General features: G+C 55.7%; 3 protein-coding genes across 3 annotated transcripts; 1 reads left to right on the forward strand and 2 right to left on the reverse strand.

The window, feature by feature from the left end:
- The first annotated feature begins 2,160 nt into the window (after window positions 1–2,160).
- Window positions 2,161–6,302, forward strand: LOC34618766 (hornerin). Its single transcript, XM_026337447.1, has 5 exons — window positions 2,161–2,357; window positions 3,429–3,475; window positions 4,274–5,487; window positions 5,554–6,107; window positions 6,218–6,302. Exons 1-5 carry the CDS (start codon window positions 2,161–2,163, stop codon window positions 6,300–6,302), a joined length of 2,097 nt encoding a protein of 698 aa, XP_026193232.1.
- A 3,404-nt stretch (window positions 6,303–9,706) lies between these two features.
- On the reverse strand, window positions 9,707–12,953 carry LOC34618765 (maspardin). Its single transcript, XM_026337544.1, has 8 exons — window positions 12,840–12,953; window positions 12,158–12,408; window positions 11,363–11,782; window positions 10,960–11,085; window positions 10,243–10,633; window positions 10,039–10,133; window positions 9,858–9,951; window positions 9,707–9,745 (listed from the first exon to the last, which is right to left on the reverse strand). The coding sequence occupies exons 1-8, from the start codon at window positions 12,951–12,953 to the stop codon at window positions 9,707–9,709; spliced, it is 1,530 nt and encodes a 509-aa protein (XP_026193329.1).
- A 667-nt stretch (window positions 12,954–13,620) lies between these two features.
- LOC34621478 (nuclease SbcCD subunit C) lies at window positions 13,621–18,818 on the reverse strand. Its single transcript, XM_026337635.1, has 11 exons — window positions 18,499–18,818; window positions 18,072–18,387; window positions 17,756–17,917; window positions 17,388–17,454; window positions 16,465–17,159; window positions 16,072–16,323; window positions 15,749–15,815; window positions 15,291–15,532; window positions 14,922–15,044; window positions 14,224–14,757; window positions 13,621–14,025 (listed from the first exon to the last, which is right to left on the reverse strand). Exons 1-11 carry the CDS (start codon window positions 18,816–18,818, stop codon window positions 13,621–13,623), a joined length of 3,183 nt encoding a protein of 1,060 aa, XP_026193420.1.
- Between the last annotated feature and the right edge of the window lie 221 nt (window positions 18,819–19,039).

Below are 19,039 nucleotides of genomic sequence, written 5' to 3' on the forward strand. Positions count from 1 at the left end.
CAGGCCGCGTGGTTGATCGAGCAGTTCTTGGGCAAAGGCCACTTTTGGGGTAGGAGAGACTAAGTGTCCCTACACGTATACAAAAAAGAATATTCTGGCTTATTGAAGTCACTGCCCTCCCGAATGTGCAGCAGGAGAGAGGCTGGAGCCCTCTCCTGCTGACCCCAGGGGAAAAAGCACGAGGCAGCTGCGTAGCGGGATTCTTGAATAGCCACAACTAGCTGGCTCGGCGTGTCCCTTTCCGTGGCCGCAAAGAGTTTTCGCAGACGAACCTACAGTGCGCATGCGTTGGTAGTCCCTTAATAGGCCGTTAGCATTGTCTAACGGATCGCCCTTGAACCCAACCGCACACCGGGAGACAGCTAACGCAATATTGGCGGCTCAACGTGGTCCCTAGCGACAGTTTGGAGCTAGCTAGAAATGTGTAAGCGAAAGGTTAGGAGTGCCGCGAGGGTCTACGCAGACAGGAGAACCTGCCAGTCTGTAACCACCGCGTCGCAGAGAGGGTAACCGGTGGCGGGACCGACGAGACAAATTTTCGAGCCGCCTGCTTGGGATGCGGTGTAAGCGACGTGTTAAGGCTCCCAAAGTTGTACAAGGTGTTCTTTTAACGAAATAAAGCAAGAGGAAGTCAACAGAGACGGACTAAACGCGCACTCACCTGCCCCCCTTATAAGGACGGTGGGGGGCCCTCCCGCCTCTCTATAGGGTCGTCACCCCATGCTTCTTCGGGCAAGAGGGCGACTACAGCCATTCAGCGCCCAGCCTTCTGAAATTAGCCGCAAAAACCCGCAAGAGCAGACCAGGGATATGTGCATTAAGTACCACTCCGAGAGCACACGCCACTCCACACGGGCTAAGGCAGTGGTGGGGCCAGCAGCGGGCCCTAGGAGGCGCCGCCTATGACCTATCGCAGAAAGAGAGACCGACATCTCCGCTGCCTGAGCTTGCTCCCTTCTTTGTTACTCTTATTCTCTTTTTCTTCCTTTTCGAGGAGACTCTTTGCCGTGGGCTGCGTTTCCATCGCCCTCTGCTTCCCGTAGGCCACGCCAGGCTGAGAGGGAGGGCAGGCATCACGGGCTGCTTACCGCTTTCAACTGCTGTGGAGGGACGGCCGCTGCAGAGCGGAGCGAGACATTGATTCTCTTCAAGACTGAAGAAAACCTCTAATTTGTGCTGCTTTTCACCTATTCTCGACCCTCCGAAACGCAGCAACCCTCCACTGTATGTATATATGCCACCCAAATCCACTGCCTTCTGCGCCTTCTTCTGGTGTGTCTTCCTCGCCTCACAAGTCCTTGCCGCCCTCCTTGCAGCTTCTTTTCCAGTGAAGACACATCTGTGCAAGCACCTCGTTCCTGCGCCTTGAGGCAGAGGGCCTTCAACTAGCCGCGCTGTAGACACCAACCTTTTCAGAGAGAGAGAAAGAGAGAGAAAGAGAGAGAGAGAAAGAGAGAGAGAGAAAAAGAGAGCGTCCGAGTAGCCACCGGCACACTGCCTTTCCCGCTATACTTGGAGGGCAGGAGGCTGCAACAGTGGGGGCTAACAAACAGTTTCCTTCGGGCCCCTCTCCCTTCCCCTGGACGTGTATGCTCCTTCTCATTTGCTCTCTCTCTGTCTACCTCTCTGTACGTCATTGTGTGCCAGTGACTAGAGGAACAAGATCCTACATCCTCTTTCTCACCATCTTGCTTCCCCATTTCCCCCCCCCCCCCTCATTCCCTTATATCCCGCTTTGTGCGTGCATATATTTATATACGTGGGTTTCTGTATGTGCGCCTCTGGGATACCGCCACAAGCGTTGCTGATCAGCCAAAGACTGTAGCTAGCCACACACATATACGGACATACATACACACACACACATACATTCACAGCTACGCGTTCTTCAGCGACTGCGCGTGTTTCTGTTTATTCTTCTTCTTGCCGGCAAACCGCCTGCCTCGTCGGACTGGACGTGCAACCACGGGAGCAAGAGAGAGAAAGAGATATCCCTATAGAAGGCGAGGGAGAGAGGCGAGACTGAGAGCGCCTTTTCCGCCCGTTTTTGCTGTTTTCCCCGCAGTCTGCGGCGAATCAAGGTCTTGTTTTTTTCAGGGTGCCCTCATGACAGCGGCTTCACGACATTTAGGGGTCTAGGCACGTCCTCTACGTCAACTCATGGCAGACTGTCGGGCGGCTCTAAGGCACAGCTGCGGCAGTAGGCCACATGCACATTCTTCTCGAGCCATGTTGAAGCCTTCCGCCGCTGCACCCTGTGTTTTCGCACGGAACGTCGCCGACTGTGCGGCTGCAGCGGCTGCTCCTGCGCTGTCTCTCCGTAAGCAGCAACAACAGCAGCAACAGCAGCAGCAGCAGCAACAACAGCAGCAGCAGCATCAGCTACTGCTTCCCCTGGCCGAGGAACAACGCATGTTGCGGCTACCTCTCGCCATTCCTGAGTCGCATCCTCCTCCGCATGCCTGTGCAGCGTACAGCACCATGATGGAAATGCCTCTGGAGGCTCCTGTTGCTGCGGGGGGAGCTCACGGATGCAAGCCACCACTGGCGATCGGCGGAAGTTGCGCTGCACGCGCTCCTAGCCGCGATGTCGACAGCTTCCCGAGCGAAGCCCTTTGTGCCTCCCCCACCTGCCCCTCGCTGAAGGCAAACGCGACTCCGTCTACGCTTCCTCCTCCTTCTGCAGCAGCAGCTTTCGTCCACGTAGCCGCGGCAGGCTGTCACGACACTGCGGAAGCCTCCACGACGACTGCACCTGCAAGGGCGGCGAGAACTGCACATTGCAGGGAAAAGATTCCTGGAGGGGAGGAAGACTCGTACTGCCTCCGCGCCTTGCAGCTGCTGCTCTCCGATATCTTGGGGGTTGTTGCGATGTTGCGACCAGCAGGAAGCTCCGCACTGCCTCGGGGAGTCGCTGCAGCGGTGGCTCGCGCACGAAAGGCTGCGCAAGTTGCCTTGCTTTCCAGGGAAAGGACTAGCAGAGCTAACAGCATTAGCAACAGTGCAACCATAGCCGCTGCGCTGGCTGCTGCCGCGAATACTGCGGCAATCGTGATCGAGCAGAGGAACCCTCAGTTTGCCTTCCATCAGTTTACAGTGCTCGCTGCGTCTTCTTTCCAGCAGGTTGCACCCTACGTCACGAACTACTTGCAGGAGCTCCTCAAAGTGCTGGAGCAGCGGCGTCCTCTTCTCCGACTGCTGCGCGCACGCGAGGCGAAAGGGCACTGTGAAAGCGAGGGAAAGGCGACCACGGCTACAGCCTCCTCGCCCCCCCCAGAAGTCGAGACAGACAACCTCAAGCTGCTCTTGCAAGTCTTCTTGGCGTACTGCCCAGCTTCCATGCTGGATTCGGTGTGCGACAAGCTGGCTGCTGCATATGCGGAGGCGCTGCTTGGCGAGACTTCCCTGCTCCTGCTGCTGCAGGGAAGTCTCGCCAGTGCTTCTGCTTCTGCAGAAGAACAAGCAGCAGCAGCAGGTGAAGGAGAAGGAGGTGGGCGAGGCGTCTCAGGAGACTTGTTCGGGGGGAAGGGCACGCAAGGCGCAGAAATCTCCGCCGCTGAGCAAGGAGGGAGCGCTCTGGTAGCGCCTTCGGAGACGGCAGCAAGCGTGGTATCACCGACCCCCCCAACCAGCTTGGAAGGCAGCGCAAAGCTTTCGCAGTCTCTCGCACGGCCTCTGAATGACGCAGTTGCAGTCTCCGTCGCTGCGCTGTTAGATCAGCGCTGTTTTCTAAGGCGTCTGGCATCCTCCATAGATTGGAGTTTTTTGGCGTCCGAATCCGCAGCGGCAGCCGCAGCAAGCGCAAGAGCAAGAGCGATTCCGCGCACGGCGGATGCTGCTGGTACAGAGGCTATGCCCGACGCTGTTGCCGCTGACAGCAGCAGTTCGTCGCATGCGATCAAGACAGCCCGCAGGAGGAGCCATCAAGCTTTGGAAGACTCGGCGTTGACTGTTGCTCTAAGGGATGCATACACCAGCGCCAGCTGCCTTTATGATACGGAGATGATGCCGCCTGCCCCTCCCGACGATGCACCTCGTGAACGAGCTTGCAAAACATCTGCTGCAGCAGTGCCATGTGCGCAACCTGCAGATACAGGCGAAGGTGTGTTGCAACAGGAGCAACGCATGCTGCTTAGCGTCCCGCTGCCCTGCCCGCGTCTTAAGGAATCTGAGGATGCTGTCAGAGCAGTCTCCAGTAGTAGAAGTCAGCCTCAGCAGCAGCATCAGAAGCCTCAGCAGAGCGGTCATAAGGCACAAGAATTGGTGCCTCCAGGGAAGAAAGGTGTGGACATGCTGGAAGACGTGTTTGTATCACCTGGGGAGGCCGTCGTGGAGCTTACGGATGCTAGCAGCAGCAGCAGCAGCAGCAGCAGCAGCAGCAGTCAGCTGTTGCGTGCCTTGGGTTCCCTCGAGTTGCCTCCTTTTTTGTTGCAGTCTTCTTCTTCCTTTTCCCGCAGCGCGTCTCCGTCTGCGGGAATTCTCTGTAGCAGCAGCGAGGAGGCGTCGACAGACATTGCGCACGCTCCAGCGGCTGGCGACACGGCGGAGTGCACGCAGAACGGCGTTTCTGAGGGGAGCCTTGTCGAGGGAGGAGGGGCTGCAGGCTTAGCGACTGTCGCGAAGACACCAGGCAGCAGCACATCCTTCTCGCGTCCTTCATGGCCGCTGCGGCAGAAGGAAAGCCTCGGGGGGGGGGGCAGTTTGCCGACGCTGTTGCAAGCCTTGTCGGAGACTCCCGAGGGCTTTGGTGTGCTGCCCGGCTGCCGCAGAGTGGGGGGGGGCGGCGTTTCTTCGCCATGTGAGCGGAAGGATCTGGCAGCGAGTGTTGGAGGGAGTGCCGCTGCTGGGTGTTGTTCGGATCGTCGCGCTTCGACGGAGGACAGAGCGCCTAGGGGGGCTCTGCGAGAAGAATCGAGCAGTGCCGCTGCGGAGGAGGATATTGCAACGCGAAAGGCCACTCTGGTGTCTTTCCTCATGTCTCTCCTGCCGGAAAGTGGCAGCTACACGCCAGCGGGAGGCTTGGGGGGTCGCGAGGCATCGACAGCTGCCGCGGCTTCCGCAGCGTCTTTGCACGAGACAGGACGGCTGGCGGAAGAGTGCGAGGGCAGCAGCAGCGGCAAGGGTGTGGGGACGCAAGCCTTGCTGTGCAGCTTGCAAGATCACTTGATGCGATACGGGCCGGAGGAGAGTGGGGGGGGGGTGCCGCCAGCCAAGCAGCTCCACGACGCAGTCATGGCGACGACTGCGGGGGGAAGGCGCAGCAGAAATGGGGTCGCACAGCACGTCAGTCGGGGGGGAGGGGGAGGCGCTCCGTGGAAATCGGAGGGTACTCTCCCGCATAGTTCAGTAGGGGGTCCATCCGTTAGCAGGGACCGCCTGTTAACAGCCTCTCTGAAACGCGAGTTGCTGCCTTCCTTACCCTCCCCCCCCCCCGAAGAGGGAGCAGCTCCAGGTGCACTGGGCTGTCGGCTGTCGGACGCCGACTCGGCAACAAGCCTCAAGGGGCTACGCGGACAGCAGCAGCATGCGCATGCAGGGGTTCTGCTGCGGCAGTCTGCAGCTGCTGCACTGCCTGAAGGAGCGACGGGATCCGGAGAGCACTTGGGAACTGAAGCAGAGGCTGCCGGTACAGGCTCGGGGGGTGGGGGCAGTTACTCCTCCGTTGGGGAGTCTGTTAATACTCCCGAAGAGGATCTCTTCGGGGGTTCCGCAGCGGTGGTCTCTGCGCCTGCCAATGCTCAACTGCTGTACCGCAGCACTATTAGCGGCGTTGTTTATGACAAATCCGGGCAGAAGTGGACGGCCAGGTGGAGTGAGTATGGGAGGCAACACAAAAAGACGTTTGCGACTGCTAAATACGGTTTTTTGCATGCGAAGAAAAGGGCAGAGGCGTGCCGCTTGGAAGCGAGCCGCCTTATGCGGGAAGGGCAAGGGAGGGCTCTCGCAGCGGCCGCTCGACTTGCACAGGTTGGTGGGAATCTTCAACCGGAGACTGGGACTGGAGGATCTCGTGCTGCTTTCTCTGGACTTGCCCTCTCAGCAGCCGCGACGCAGCATGCAGTGCAGGGAAGAGAGGCCTCCGCCGTCGAGGCGGAGCAACAACAGCAGCAGCAGCTCGTGCAACAAGAAGCGCAGCAGCCGCTGCAGCAACAGCAAGGACAGCAGCAGTTGCAGCAATTGCGCGAGAAGGAGGGAGTTAAAAAAGCGGTCGTGGCAGACCTGACGCCTCAGGCGGTGTTAGCGGAGGCTCAGCTGCACGGCCCATGTGCAGCAGCTCCCCCTTTGAAGCGCAGGAGACATAAAGCTTTACCGGGGGATGTGTGAAGACGACCTGTAGGGGACGTGTGGCAGCCTTCTTCTAAAGGCCTGTTGTGCGTAAGCTCCCTTGGTCTCAGGCTCTCATGGGCAAAAGCAGCGAAGCAGAAGGAAGGAAGCCCGTGGTGTTTTGTGGAATCATGCCACCTGCACGTACATACATAAATACATCCATAGATGCATACATATACATACACATACATTACATATATACATATATATACATACATATGCATATATACATACATATACATATACATTTATAGATACATACACTGGCTTGTGAGCCGAATGAGAGGGCTGCGCTTCTGCCTCGGCAACACGTGTTACAGGGGCGTGTTGTTGTTGCGGGATGAGTGGATTTAGCGTAAGCGACTGGTTACGAACTACGGATTTTAAAGCACTGTGCTTGGAGGGCTGCTGCTTTTGCCAGGTAGAACCGAGGTCAGCATGCACACAGCAATGCGGTCGCACCCGGTTATTTTTACCGAAAATATCAATCACCATGAGCGCGTCTACACTGAGGCGTGGCCGCAGCTGCACTCAACAGCAGTGCTCGCTGGTCATGGCGAAGGGTGGTTCTCATTCTTAACACCATGTTTATGGGTGGAAGACTCCTGCCCTTCGAGTCTTCAGAGAGGCAACGGACTCGAATTTTCCTTTCCCGCTTGACGCTCAACGCTTTATGGTTATCTTCGCGTTCCCCCGGCCATGTGGTGCAGCTGGCTGCAAAAACTCCGACGCATGCCCCGCTCGTGAGTCCTCGTGTGCCGGCTTGGGGCGTCCATATGCACTAAGGGAGGCGTTTCCTTCTCAGTGGTCGCTGTCGAGGAAGCGCAGAGATGCTGCGTTCTTGTGGGAGAGCGCTTTTATCTTCTGCTGGATTGAAGAGGCCTTCACTGTCCGCGGATGCCTCTTCGTGTCAGCGATGCAACAAGCTATCTGGCGCGGTGGTAGGGCCCCCTCCCCTCCTCTTTGGGGGGGCCCTTGAGGGTCCCACAGATGAACGCCCCATAAATAGATATATATATATATTTATATACATATTTATATGCATATTTATAGCTGGAGGTGCATGTGCTTTGCTTGTTCTGGCAGTTGGCATTGGATGGGGGGATGTGCTGCTGCTCGTGGATGGCAGCGAGGGAAGGTGCTCGTGATTAAATGCGCCTATTATTACCCACTTTCGTATACTGGTGGTGATGCAGCAGCGGTAAGCAGGCAGCTTCTTTGGATCTTTGTCTGCCACGCGCCGCCGAAAGTCTTTTTTGTTTTGTGGCCTCTTTGGTATAGCACCAGAGGGTTTAGTCCGAATATAAGGAATACGCGTTTTTCAGTGTGTGCTGCTCAACACTTTCCGCCCGCGTCCACCGTGAGTCTGCACTAAACCAAACCGTGCCTGGTTTCTTAATAACGCACTTGGCGTTGCCACATATTGCATGTAAAGTGAGCATCATGCCCGTCACACTTTTAGGTTCTTGAGATAACAGGCCTAGTCCGGCTTTCCACGGCACGTTTTCCTAGACGCTTTTGCGTAGCTGTGCAATGAGGCTCCAGCATGACGTAGTGGTAGAGAAAGTATGGGAAGCGCAAAGCTATCTACCTCTTGTGATGATGACCAAAAGCGCATTGCGCCATGCCGTACAGCAAATGCTTCATGCCAAAGCGTACCGGTAGACGCATTCGATCTTGCACCATCAAGTAAACTCATCCCACAAGCTAATATATTGTAGAAACAGCGACTAGTAGTCCTCGCGTTTCGCCTGCCTGTTTGCTCATTATTAGAGGCGGTACTGGGCGGGTGTCAGTCTGTGTAGTACTCCTCGAAGCACATGCAAGTGCTAGCGCAGACACCCCACATAGGAAACGGCTTCTACGTAGTTTTCATGCTTCTTCGCAACATAGAGAGCTCCAGAGCGCAGTAAACTGCAGCAGGATACGCGGTACACCTGGATAAAGCGTTTTCTGTGCATGCCTACAAGCAGTGTCTCTATACCTTAGCCAAGAAGTCATTAAATGTGCAGGCGTCTCTCTACGCCTTCAAGAGGCAGCCGTTAAAACGTGTCCAGTATGTGCATGAAGGAGCGGGGGAAACCTTCGGGTTGCCAGCTTGCCTAAGAAAAGTGAAAGCAGAAAGCAGGAGTTACCTCTTTGCATGATTTGCTTCTTCGATTAACCTACTGATGAATTTCGTGCAAACTAGGTATTTTTGATAAAAGAGCTTGTGTGCCAGTTCCTGTACACGTTTTTGTCTGATATGTCATGAGCTGTTCCGATTATACAATACTACTGAACTTAATCATGTAGGGTAACCACTTAGGCAGGTCAACGTTAGACGGCTTTAAAAAGGATATTGGTAGGATGGAGGCAAAAAATGCTTCTCATGATGTATACCGAAAGACCCCAGGTTTCTCTCGCACCGGTGAATATAGCTCTTATTGAACTCTAGGATCCATGCTTTAACTGAGTAGAAGAAACAAATTAGTGAAGGCCAGGTTGCCCAGCAGTCTCACATGCATCAAAGTCTGACTGCTTCTTCCTTGATTCAGTAGTTTATTACCAATTGATCGCGTGGGACAAAACAAGTGTTTTTATCTTGCACGTGGAACCAGAGTACAAGTAGAAAATTTTGGCTTACAGGTTCACGTGGTTCGTCTCCAGCGGCTCCCCTACCCTTGGACAAGCACGCAGGACCTTAATTGTCGTGATTGGATTCTTGAGTGGAAGGTTTGGGCGTGTATCCATGCTTTATGCAAGGAGCTGCCTCTTGAACGCAAGCCAACAAGGAAAACCGGCACACCGTGGCGCTTCTGCATTATACTTATTTTGCGCTGGATAGCGGTAGGTTATCCTCTTTTTTTGCACTATCTGCTTTCGTGGCGTGTTAACCGCGTAGAGGCACACTACCAGTGAAATCAAAAGCTTCAGGAGAATTGCGCTTTCAGTGTACGCGCACAAGCACACGCATAAAAGGCTACTCGCACGCATAACAAACTACGTGTCTCATCCTTATCGTATGTAGTGCAGCGTCCTTTTCAGTGCTTACTAGGGGGTTGTGACGAGAAAATCGGTCTGTGCACACCGTTCAGGTTCTGGCCCGCTAATCACCCTCCTTGGGTTGTTAGATGGAGGAGCGACTTCAGCGCCTGCGCTCTATATCACCCAGTGTGCTTCTTATGCGCTAGTAGAATACAGCTCTCTAACATGGCACTCTGTAGCATCTCTACATGCACCTCTTTGTAGACGCGTTTGTGAGCGCGACAAGGACCACCTTTTTATTAGCCCGTTGTGTGAGCGTGCGCGTGTGTGTATGCTTTTATGAGCGTTCATGTCTGCCTCTGGCTCTCTCTGTGTCTGCTGGTGGGCTGTGTAGGTATAAACTTGTGGTATGTCAACACACCGGACAATGGTTGTTTTCCCCCGCGGGATTCTGAATCAGTAATTTTCACAGAAGAGCCAGAAACGCGAACTTTGAAAAAGTGATAGTATTTAACAACTTCCTGGGGTTTCAAATGTATGCTGACCTATCGCAGACAAAGTACATTGCGGTTGCTTGGAGTCGCCGCTAGACCAGACGGATTCCCGAGCATCGAATGTGTCCCACTTTGTCCAGAAGCGCTTCCACTAACCGCAGAGCTTTGTGGCAATTCAAAATGGATATTCTGATACAAAATGCCGCGCATGCGAAGGTAGTGTGTTGTGGTCACACGGCTTGTCTGCTACAGGGCTCTGCACGTTGCCGCTACTTCGGCAGCTTTCTGCGCTGCTCTGGCTGCTGGTGCAGCTCCGTTCGGCGCGTTCCCACACGCCTGCTTTTTCTGGCCGTATCAAGGGTTCGGGCAATTTTCTCGGAAACTGACGTTTCTCCCGATACTCCTGGTGGAGGGGAGATTTCTCGGGATGCCACGGGGTGCAGGATTGCGGTGCCCCTTGCTCTGATGCTTCACTGTAAGCTGGCTCCTCAGAGCAGCTGTCGTGATGAGTGACTAAAGACCACGGCTGATACTGAGAGCTGCCGCTACAGGTGATGGTAGTGCAAGAACTCGGATAATTCGGGAGACTGCTTGGAAATCCATCTTGCCATGGAGAGACGCATGGAAGGTCTTGGGAGGACCTAGGGGCAGCGTGATGCAGCGAATCTAAGCCCCTGGATTTTCGTTCCTGCTCCTGATGTGCTGCATGCTCCTTCGCTGAAGGCAGCTTGATCGCCCCACAGCGACGCATGTGCAGCTCGATGTGCATGGACACCTCCTCCGCGGCTGCAAGGAAAGGGAATGGGCCTCCATTTCGCATAGTTGCGAGTTTGGCACATGGATATCTGCAGGGCAAACCACGCAAACGCGAAAAAATTCGTGGTTCCAAAAAGAACGCTGCACCAGCCCCGCCGCCACTGTTCAAAACCTCCCGCTGTGTTGCATGCAGCAAGCCCTTGACGGCGTCTACGCTGTGAAGGTGACCGAGGGGCCTAAAAGGCGAGCTAGGCTGCCTAAATCATGAAGGCAGTGCTGATCGAAATACGCCCTCTATGGCTGCAACACTCCCCGTCCCCGTTCCTGGTGCATCTGCAGCAGCACCGGCACAGGCAAAGCAGCATGGTGTGCTGTTTCTCCGCTGCCTCTTAGCACGCGTCTGGCCAGGACTCACAAAGCAACAATGCCCTCCTCCGTCTGAGGGGGTAAGCCGGAGTCGAGAGTATGGAGTATGAGTAAGCGATTATCGCCTGCATTGAGCTGCGGGACGAAGGGGGCAGGCTCTATGGAGCTGTGTAGGCTAGAGGCATCACAAAAGGAAACCATGCGCAAAGGCACAGCCTGTACCTAAAAGCAGCCAACACTGGAATGTTAGTGAAAAAAAGAGAGCTTCGGCACACAGAGCCTCAACATGCATGCATGCATGCTTAGGCTCGGTCTCCTTGCGCTCCTACAGACTGGGGGCTTCTCATAAGGAAAAGCCTCCTTGCAAACACCCTTTTGCATGCGAACCGGTGCCTCTGTGCGTGCTGCCTTCGCCCTAACTCCAGACAGTGCACCTCCAACAGGAAACTTACGAAAGCCGAGCGGCGAGATCTGCCGTGGATACGGCGTCGAGGTGAGCGATGAGGAACTCTTTGCTGTTTCGCACTTCAAGAGATTCTTGGGGACGCAAGATGACACCCGAGTCCACACTGCCCCCTGTAGCTGCCATAGCGTCAGCCCTATCCGCGTCAGATCTCGATAGACCACGTGACAGATCGCGGCTGCGCGAGCGAGGTGGCTGACAGCTGCGAAAGGCTGCCTGGAGGTCGTCATCAGAGTCGTCTCCGCTGCTAGCACTCTCTGCTGAGGCTGCAACGGTGCATCGGAGGGGTTTCAGGGGCCGCAAGAACTGCGAAATCACAATCTTCCGCAGCGCTGTATGGGGAAGCATGCCGAAGAAAACACTCATCATGGTCCTGAGGGAAGCACCTGCTTCCCACAGGGGGTCGGTGCTGCAGGCGCACAGCAAACGCACCAAGGATATCGGTAGGGAACGCTACCCTCGATTGGCCCTTCTTCTGACAGGCGGAAAAAGAAACATTCGTAACACCTCAAGAATTTTCTCTCAGATGGCACTGGCTGCCACATCACGCCTTCACAGCCTAAAAAGTGAGTTGAGTCCCTCCTGTGTAGCGTTAAGGCAGGCAGGGGCAGGCGAAGAGAAGAGTCAGCTTTACGTGCTTGCTAAGCGGCTACCGCTCCTCCATTCGAACCAAAGGGTTCACACTGCTAGCAGAACACAGCCGGGGTAGCGTCACGAAACGAATGCTGTATGCATGCACCTGGGAAGCGTGTATTAACAGCGATCAGGCTCTTGCGTGACGCACCTGATGAAGGCGTTGCACAGTATGACGCTTTTCACCAGATGCGGCCTCATCGCAGCGTAGTGTAATGCCAGAAGACCACCAAGCTCCGCTCCCATCAAATGGATCTCGCGGGTGTTGGAAGTCTTCTTCCTGCTGGAAGCCGCCTTGGTGTGCTGCTGAGCATGCAGCTGCGACAAAAACGCGTCGAAGCCTGTAAGAAAGCTGCTGAGAGAAGAGAATGCTGGCCACTGCAGGGAAACCACGTGCAGCCCCTGCGTCGTAAAAGCAAGGAGAGAGAGCGAGCATGTTCATTGCGTTTGCAGCACCTATTCGCGAGGGGCCGCCAGAATAGGCTGCGCAGCAGGCAAAAAGGTGTCTGCTGAAAGCGGTGGAAGCGCGGGGGGTAGACGGGAGGGGAGGAGAAGAGAACCTTCACCAGGCTTAGATGCGTGCAGATATCCCCAAACAAAAGAAACATGCAGGCAAACGGGCACGCAGCTACCCGTTATTCTCTCCGAATGACGAGGGTCACCGTCCCCCCCCCCCGCCGATTTAGAGACCCCCTGGCGTTTCCACATTGCAGCTCTCTGTTGTGCTTGAGACTAGCGGTGCGCATGCAAGGTGACGCGAAATAAAACACAAAGCAGGAGCTACAAAAGTGGAGGCAGGCGGGGAGGGGAGAGGAGGACAGGGTACGACGCACTTTATTCTGCAATGCCGAGAGCTGTTGGAAGAAATTGACGGCAGAGCCACAAACGCCATGCAGCAGGACCAGCAGAGGATCTGATGGATGCCCGACTTCGAACCAGCGCCACATCAAATGCTCGCTAAGTCGCAAAGGCCACGCTCACAAACGCAAACACGGGTGATGGCTTGCAATTCCCGTTAAAACTGAGGAGGGACCTAGACGGTAGAGCCGTGCATGAGCGACAACTACAGCCATAGAGACAGAGAGAGAGTGAGAGAGAGACAGAGAGAGACAGAGAAAGAGAGAGAAAGAGTGAGAGAGAGAGAGAGAGAGAGAGAGAGAGAGAGAGAGAGAGAGAGAGAGAGAGAGAGAGACAGAGGAAGAAAGCTTCATCTCAGGGTGGAAGATACATATATACATATATATATTTATATACCTACACACACCTCACCTTCACCTACACATACACAAATGGATTCTGTAGTGGCGAGACTGGCACAATGTACATTGCTTACGGGCTGGAGGTGTGAAGAGCATCGCCGGCTGCGGTTGCCACCAAAGCGCCTTAGCTCGCTGCAAAGGGGCAACAAACACACATATACACACGCAAGCAACATGAATCACGGCTCCTTAAAAAAGGCACAGTGCATTTGGACGGAGGGGCACGCGTAAGAGGCCCTTCCCTTCCCTTCCCTCCCCCCGCTCCTCCCTTTACCCCCTTCACTGCAGTCTGTGCATCACGTTTAGTGCCCCTAACTGGCGTACGGGGGTTTCATTGGATTCGTGACGCTTGCGCCTAAGCGCGAAACTGTCTGCAACGTCTCGTCCTCCTCCACTCCCTTCTGCTGCCGTTGCTGCCGCGCGGAGACGGTCCAGGGCATCTCCATTGCACCGCTGACATTCCTGCAGCGCTCACCCACCCGCATACTCGAGAAACCGCCAGCCTTAATCTAGCCCGCAATCCTCCTGCTCGACGAGGCATTGATAACTGGCATTTTTGCTTGTACGAAATATAGGGTGACAAAGCGCCGTTTACTTTGATCGCAACAGGGGGCTCGGTGGGGTCATAGAGGACGCCAACCACGCAGTGGGAGTCTTCCGCAAACCGCACGTGTTTGGAAGCTGCAGACACACGAGGAAGACCGTTTATCCACCCCCCTTGGAAAAGCCCAAGATTTTTTCCCCGCTCAAAAAATACTCCCTGCATAAAAAGCAAGGCGTCTCGAAGAAACGCGAGCGTGAGAGAGCCGAAGAAACGCTCAGGGCTGCCCTCACAAATGTTCGCCTGTGGAGACTGCCACGGATCATCGGGGTCAACTTCCGGTTTGGCGACTGCTGTGCTGCAGTCTGCAGCTCCTGGAAGCACTGCTGCGGCAAGAGGAGGAGGAGGAGGAGCTGCAGCAGTTGCAGCAGCAGTTGCAGCTGCGGCAGCAGGTTGTTCAGCGCCAGTAGGCTCCGTGTCTGCTGTTGGTGAGTATTCCCCAGCCAGCTGGGCAACCTGCTGCTCTCTTGTCATCTCCATGGCTCGCCCCAGTTGCAACAGCGAATCCAGACTACTGTGTAGTGCCTGAGTCTCTTCGCTGCTGCTGCTGCTGCTGCTGTTGCTGTTGCTGCTGTCCTTATGAGCCGCGCGCGATGAGTCGGTGCTGGCTGCTGCTGCCATGGGCACCTCAGCGGCAGTTCCGGCGAAAGAAAGACTCTCGCTCCCAGCGCCGCTGCCCATTACATCCCGCTGCTGTGACTGCTGTTGCTGCTGCTGCTGTTGCTGCTGTTGCTGCTGTTGCTGCCGCCGGCGAGATTCGGGGTCTGCACCCCCCAAGAGTAATCCATCTAACAGCGAATCCGCTGCCGATCCTCCCGAGGGAGCTTGTTTTTGCGGCGTTGCTGCCGCTGCCCCAGCCGCAATATCGCTTCCACCATCTGGAGTGCTCTGCTGTTGCAAACCCTGCACGCAGGAAGGAGCCCTTCCACAGTGCAATGCGGCATCTCAGCGCAGCAAGGTACGACTGAACGGGCAGAAATAGGGCAGCCAGGATAACCGCTAGTCTGCAAAAGCACAAGAGAGAACAGCCCTAAGAGCTCTATGAAAAGCCTCACGCGTTCCTTTTGCCAGAGCCTGAGAATCTGCGCCGCGAGATTCCGCAAGAAGCTGGAGACTCCCCCGAACCATACTGGAGCTCTCTCGCGTCCAGTGGCAACAGCCGAGACTAGAGATACCAGCTGCAAACACACAGTCGAAGCGCAACGTCCCACACCCCCCGCCAGTGAGAGAGAGAGAGTTTTTACACCGTTTTCGACTCATTTGCCATCACGCGCAAAGCCTCTTCTTGACTGCTCGTGAGGCTTCTTGCGTGCCGATGCGTAATTGCTGGACGGGGAAATGCCGGAGGCGGCGCCCTCCATCCAATGCAGCAAGCCACACGCCTTGGAGCCTTCCGAAGGCATCGCTTGAATTCTCTAAATTACCTGCGCTGCCCCTGGTTCCTCTGCAGGGATGCTGAAGGATTTCAGCAGCAGCAGCAGCTGGCGAAGTCGTGCGCTGCGCGCCACCGTCCCCGTGGAGGCTCCACTGCTGTCAGCTGTAGCAACAGCTGCAGCAGAGAGTGCACGCGATGCTCCAATAGCTGCTAGCCACCTAGCCAGAACCCCAAAGCCACCAGAACTTGCAAATGCTCTCAACGCAGCGGGAGCAGCGCGTTGCAACAGATCTGCGAAACAGACAAGCCACCGTCGCAGACAGTCCTAAAAACACCTGCAATCAAGCCCTCTCGCCTGCGCCTAAGATGCACGCACATGTGGACGCCGTTCAACTCGCACCCTCGCAGCGAACGAACGGAGCAGCATGTACACCTAAAAGGGAGGGGGGGAGTAGGGAAGAGGGGGGCTGCAGCGCTTCTAAGGGTAAAAAGCATCGTTTAGCTGACTAATACACTGCAGATGAAACCCTTCAGGCGCTTGCAACAGTATGGCCACCAACTCCTTCGCTTGGGCCTGAACAAAAAGCGCAAACCCGTCCATGCCCCCCCAATAACATGATATTAAAATACATAAACATACATATATCTATATATATCTACATTCATATATATATCTACACACATATATATATCTATATCTACATACGTATATATGTCTACATACATATGCAGAAAAACCTAAGATCGACCATGCCGGAAAAAAGCGCGTTTTGCAAGCTAGAGGCGTGGAAAGGCGAAACCTATGAAACTGAAGAAAATTTGAAGAGTACCTCCGTTTTAAAGCTGAGACTCTCCCAGGCTGCCGACGAATCCGCAGACAAAGCCGCTGACAGCATCTGCTGAAACTTTCCAACTGCACATGCAATCGTCCACGCACGCAGACGTCCACGCTGCAAGGCTTGAGCCCCCAAAAGCTTAGCCAAGCAGTACTCCCCAAAGCCAACGGCAAGCGCACACCAGCTCTGATCGCTAGGATATGCAGGAGGCTTATCAGGATGCTTACCAGGAGCTTTTTTGGTGAGCTGCCTACTGCCTGTATTGCCAGTGGCTGGGAGAGGAGTTCCCTGCTGCTGCAGCTTGCTGCTGCTACCGCCGACAAGTTTAGTGCCGCTGGAATGGGAAGAAGCAGACGCGGCCTGCTGCCGAGGCAGCAGCAGCTGCTGCTGCTGCTGCTGCAGCGGCAGACGAGGTGCCCATGGCTTGGGGCGCTTGCCTCCACCAAAGAAGCCGCCAGAAGAAGCAGCAGCAGCAGTTGTAGTGGACTTGCTGCTGCTTGTCGTGCTGGCGCTGCTGAGAGGCCGCTGCTGCATCGCAGAGTGCTGCTGTCGAGGCAGCATACCACCCATACGCTTGCTGCTGCCGCTGTCGTCATCTGTGTGGGAATAGTGTGGCGCAAAAAGGAAGCTCCCAAAGCTCTTCTCGCTGCTGTGCTGCCGCCTCTTGCTGCTGCTACTGCTACTGCTGCTGCTACTGCTGCTGCTGCTATCGGACTCCCCTGCGACAGGGGTGAAGGAGTAACAGCAACAGCAAACCATCCCTGGAGGCTTATCATCGCTGTTGTTGCTGCTGCTGCTGCGTTGCAGCACGCAGCGCACGCAGCAGTGCGTGCAGCAGCGCTGGCCGCTCAGATGAAGCAGCTTGTGCCTGGTGGGAGGGGGTTGTTGCTGCAGCTTGCTGCCGTCTGCTGCTGCTTCCGCAGCGGCAGCTGCAGTTTCTGCAGCTGCCGCTGCATCCGCTGCCTCCAACTGCTCCAGCGCAGCGGTAACAGTCTCCTCCGTGAAGGAGGGCAGCAGCAACTCCTCCCCAGCAGCTGCTGCTGCCACACGCTTCATCAGCAGCTGATTTCTCTGTCGCCGGACTGCAAAAAGGCAGGGAAGCAGCAGCACACAAGGCGTGTGTGTGGGCCGTGCACGCGCCTGCTGTCTTTCGACGTGTGTCAAGACTGAAAAAACGCTGCATTCGAGGCTCAAAACGCTGCACTCAAGGGTTATAACTCTGAATTGTGGGGTTGATGAGAGAGCCGGTGAGTTTTAGAATTTTTCGAATGGCCAAGACTCTTAAGAATTTGACGTACAGAATTTGTGACATTTAAGAAGTTTGCTGTAAGGAATATGGGGAGGCGGTGGACGCAACAAAAGCGAGTTCGGCGTGCCCTGCAGCAAACAAATGCCTCATGCCTTCAGCCCTTTTCCTGCCGTTTTTTTTCTGTAGGAAAAGGATTTTTAGGGAGGATGCGTGAGCGATCGTGCTGTGTGTTTCTGCTTCTCTCCCTTGGATTTCGTATAGAGAGAGAACCTCGCGTTGTCGCGGCGGGCTTTAGCATGCCGCCCTCTCCCTGCCTTAAAAAGGATGCAATTTCCCCCTTCCCCCCTCCCTCCAATCCAACTTTAGACGCTGGCGTTGCATGTTTTACTAAAAGGCAGTGAAGTTTTGAGGAGCCTTGAGTTTTCGTACTTGGTTGGTTATAGGACAGATGCCTGTTAGCTCGATCTGCTTTGCACGCAGAGCTGCCGCCTGCTGCACTTGATGTTTGAAGGCGGCCCTCAGCTGCTGCAACACTTGCTGCACAAGCGGCACCAGATGCTGCTGCTCCTGCCGCTGCAAACGAGTAGCCTCCTGCAGTCAAAGCACACCTCCGCATGCCTGCAAACAATCATACACCCTGCCTCGTCTGAACCTCTGGCCTGCGCAGATCCTACGGCGTCGGCTAATTGGCTTTCTAGCATCTACATATACATACACACACATATCGACATACACATGCACGAACCTCATCCTCCGAGCTGCTCCCGCTGCTGCTTTCACTGCTGCTTGCGCTGCTGCTTTCGCTGCTGCTGCTACCTCCGTCGCTGCTGCTGCTGCTGCCAGAACCAGCCGCTGCTGCAGCAAGAGACCCCGCGGCATCTTCCCTCCGTCGCTTCCCCCTACAGCCGCCGCTGCTGCCGCCATCAGCTGCCTTGCGCTTGGCAGGCGAGTCAACGGATTTTCTGCCGCTGTTGCTGCTCTGATTGCTGCTGGCAGAAGCCTTCGTTGCAGCAATACTCGAAGCAGGTTCAGCCACACAGGCAGCGGCATCCGACACAGCCCTGTGGGAAGATGCGCCTCCTTCCATGCTGCATGCGTTCTCTGCTGCTGCTGCTGCTACTGCTGCGGATGCTCGTCGAGGAGCATCCGTTGACGCCGCTAAGGCCTCTAACGATACACGTGGCACTGACACATTCGTCGCGGAGGCTGCTCCGTCTCCTGCTGCTTCTGCATGCTGTGGTGTTGCGGCTTGCGCTGCTTCCTGGGCAGCTTCACCTGTCGAAGGAGAGGCGGCAGCTCCCTCAGGAGCCACCGCTGCTGACTGTTCTACAGGCGCAGCAGCGGCAGCAACAGGTGCTCCTGTCGCTCCAGCTGTATCTGCATCTGCCTGCGTGACTCCAACTGCCACAGGGCCTGCTGCTGCCGCAGTGTTTGCTGCTGCGACGCCACACACTGCTGGATTGGAGGGGGCTGCAGCGACCACAGCTTCCATAGTTCAGACGGAGTCGCTGCTTCCGCTGCTCCTACAGCGCCTGCTACAGCCGCCTGTGGTGCTCCCCCGTCAGAACGCTTCTTCTTCCCGTGGTGATGGTGATGGTTGAGGGGATGCTGCGGCAGCTGCAGCTGCCGCTGCTGCTGCTGCTGTCCACTCCGCTTCCTAAGAAACGAACTTGAGCCACCTCTCTTTGCTGCTGCACCTGGAGGCACCGCAGC

This window comes from Cyclospora cayetanensis, unplaced genomic scaffold (genome assembly GCF_002999335.1).
Source record: "Cyclospora cayetanensis isolate NF1_C8 unplaced genomic scaffold, CcayRef3 CcayRef3_contig_1, whole genome shotgun sequence".
In the NCBI taxonomy this organism is placed as follows: Eukaryota; Apicomplexa; class Conoidasida; order Eucoccidiorida; family Eimeriidae; genus Cyclospora; species Cyclospora cayetanensis.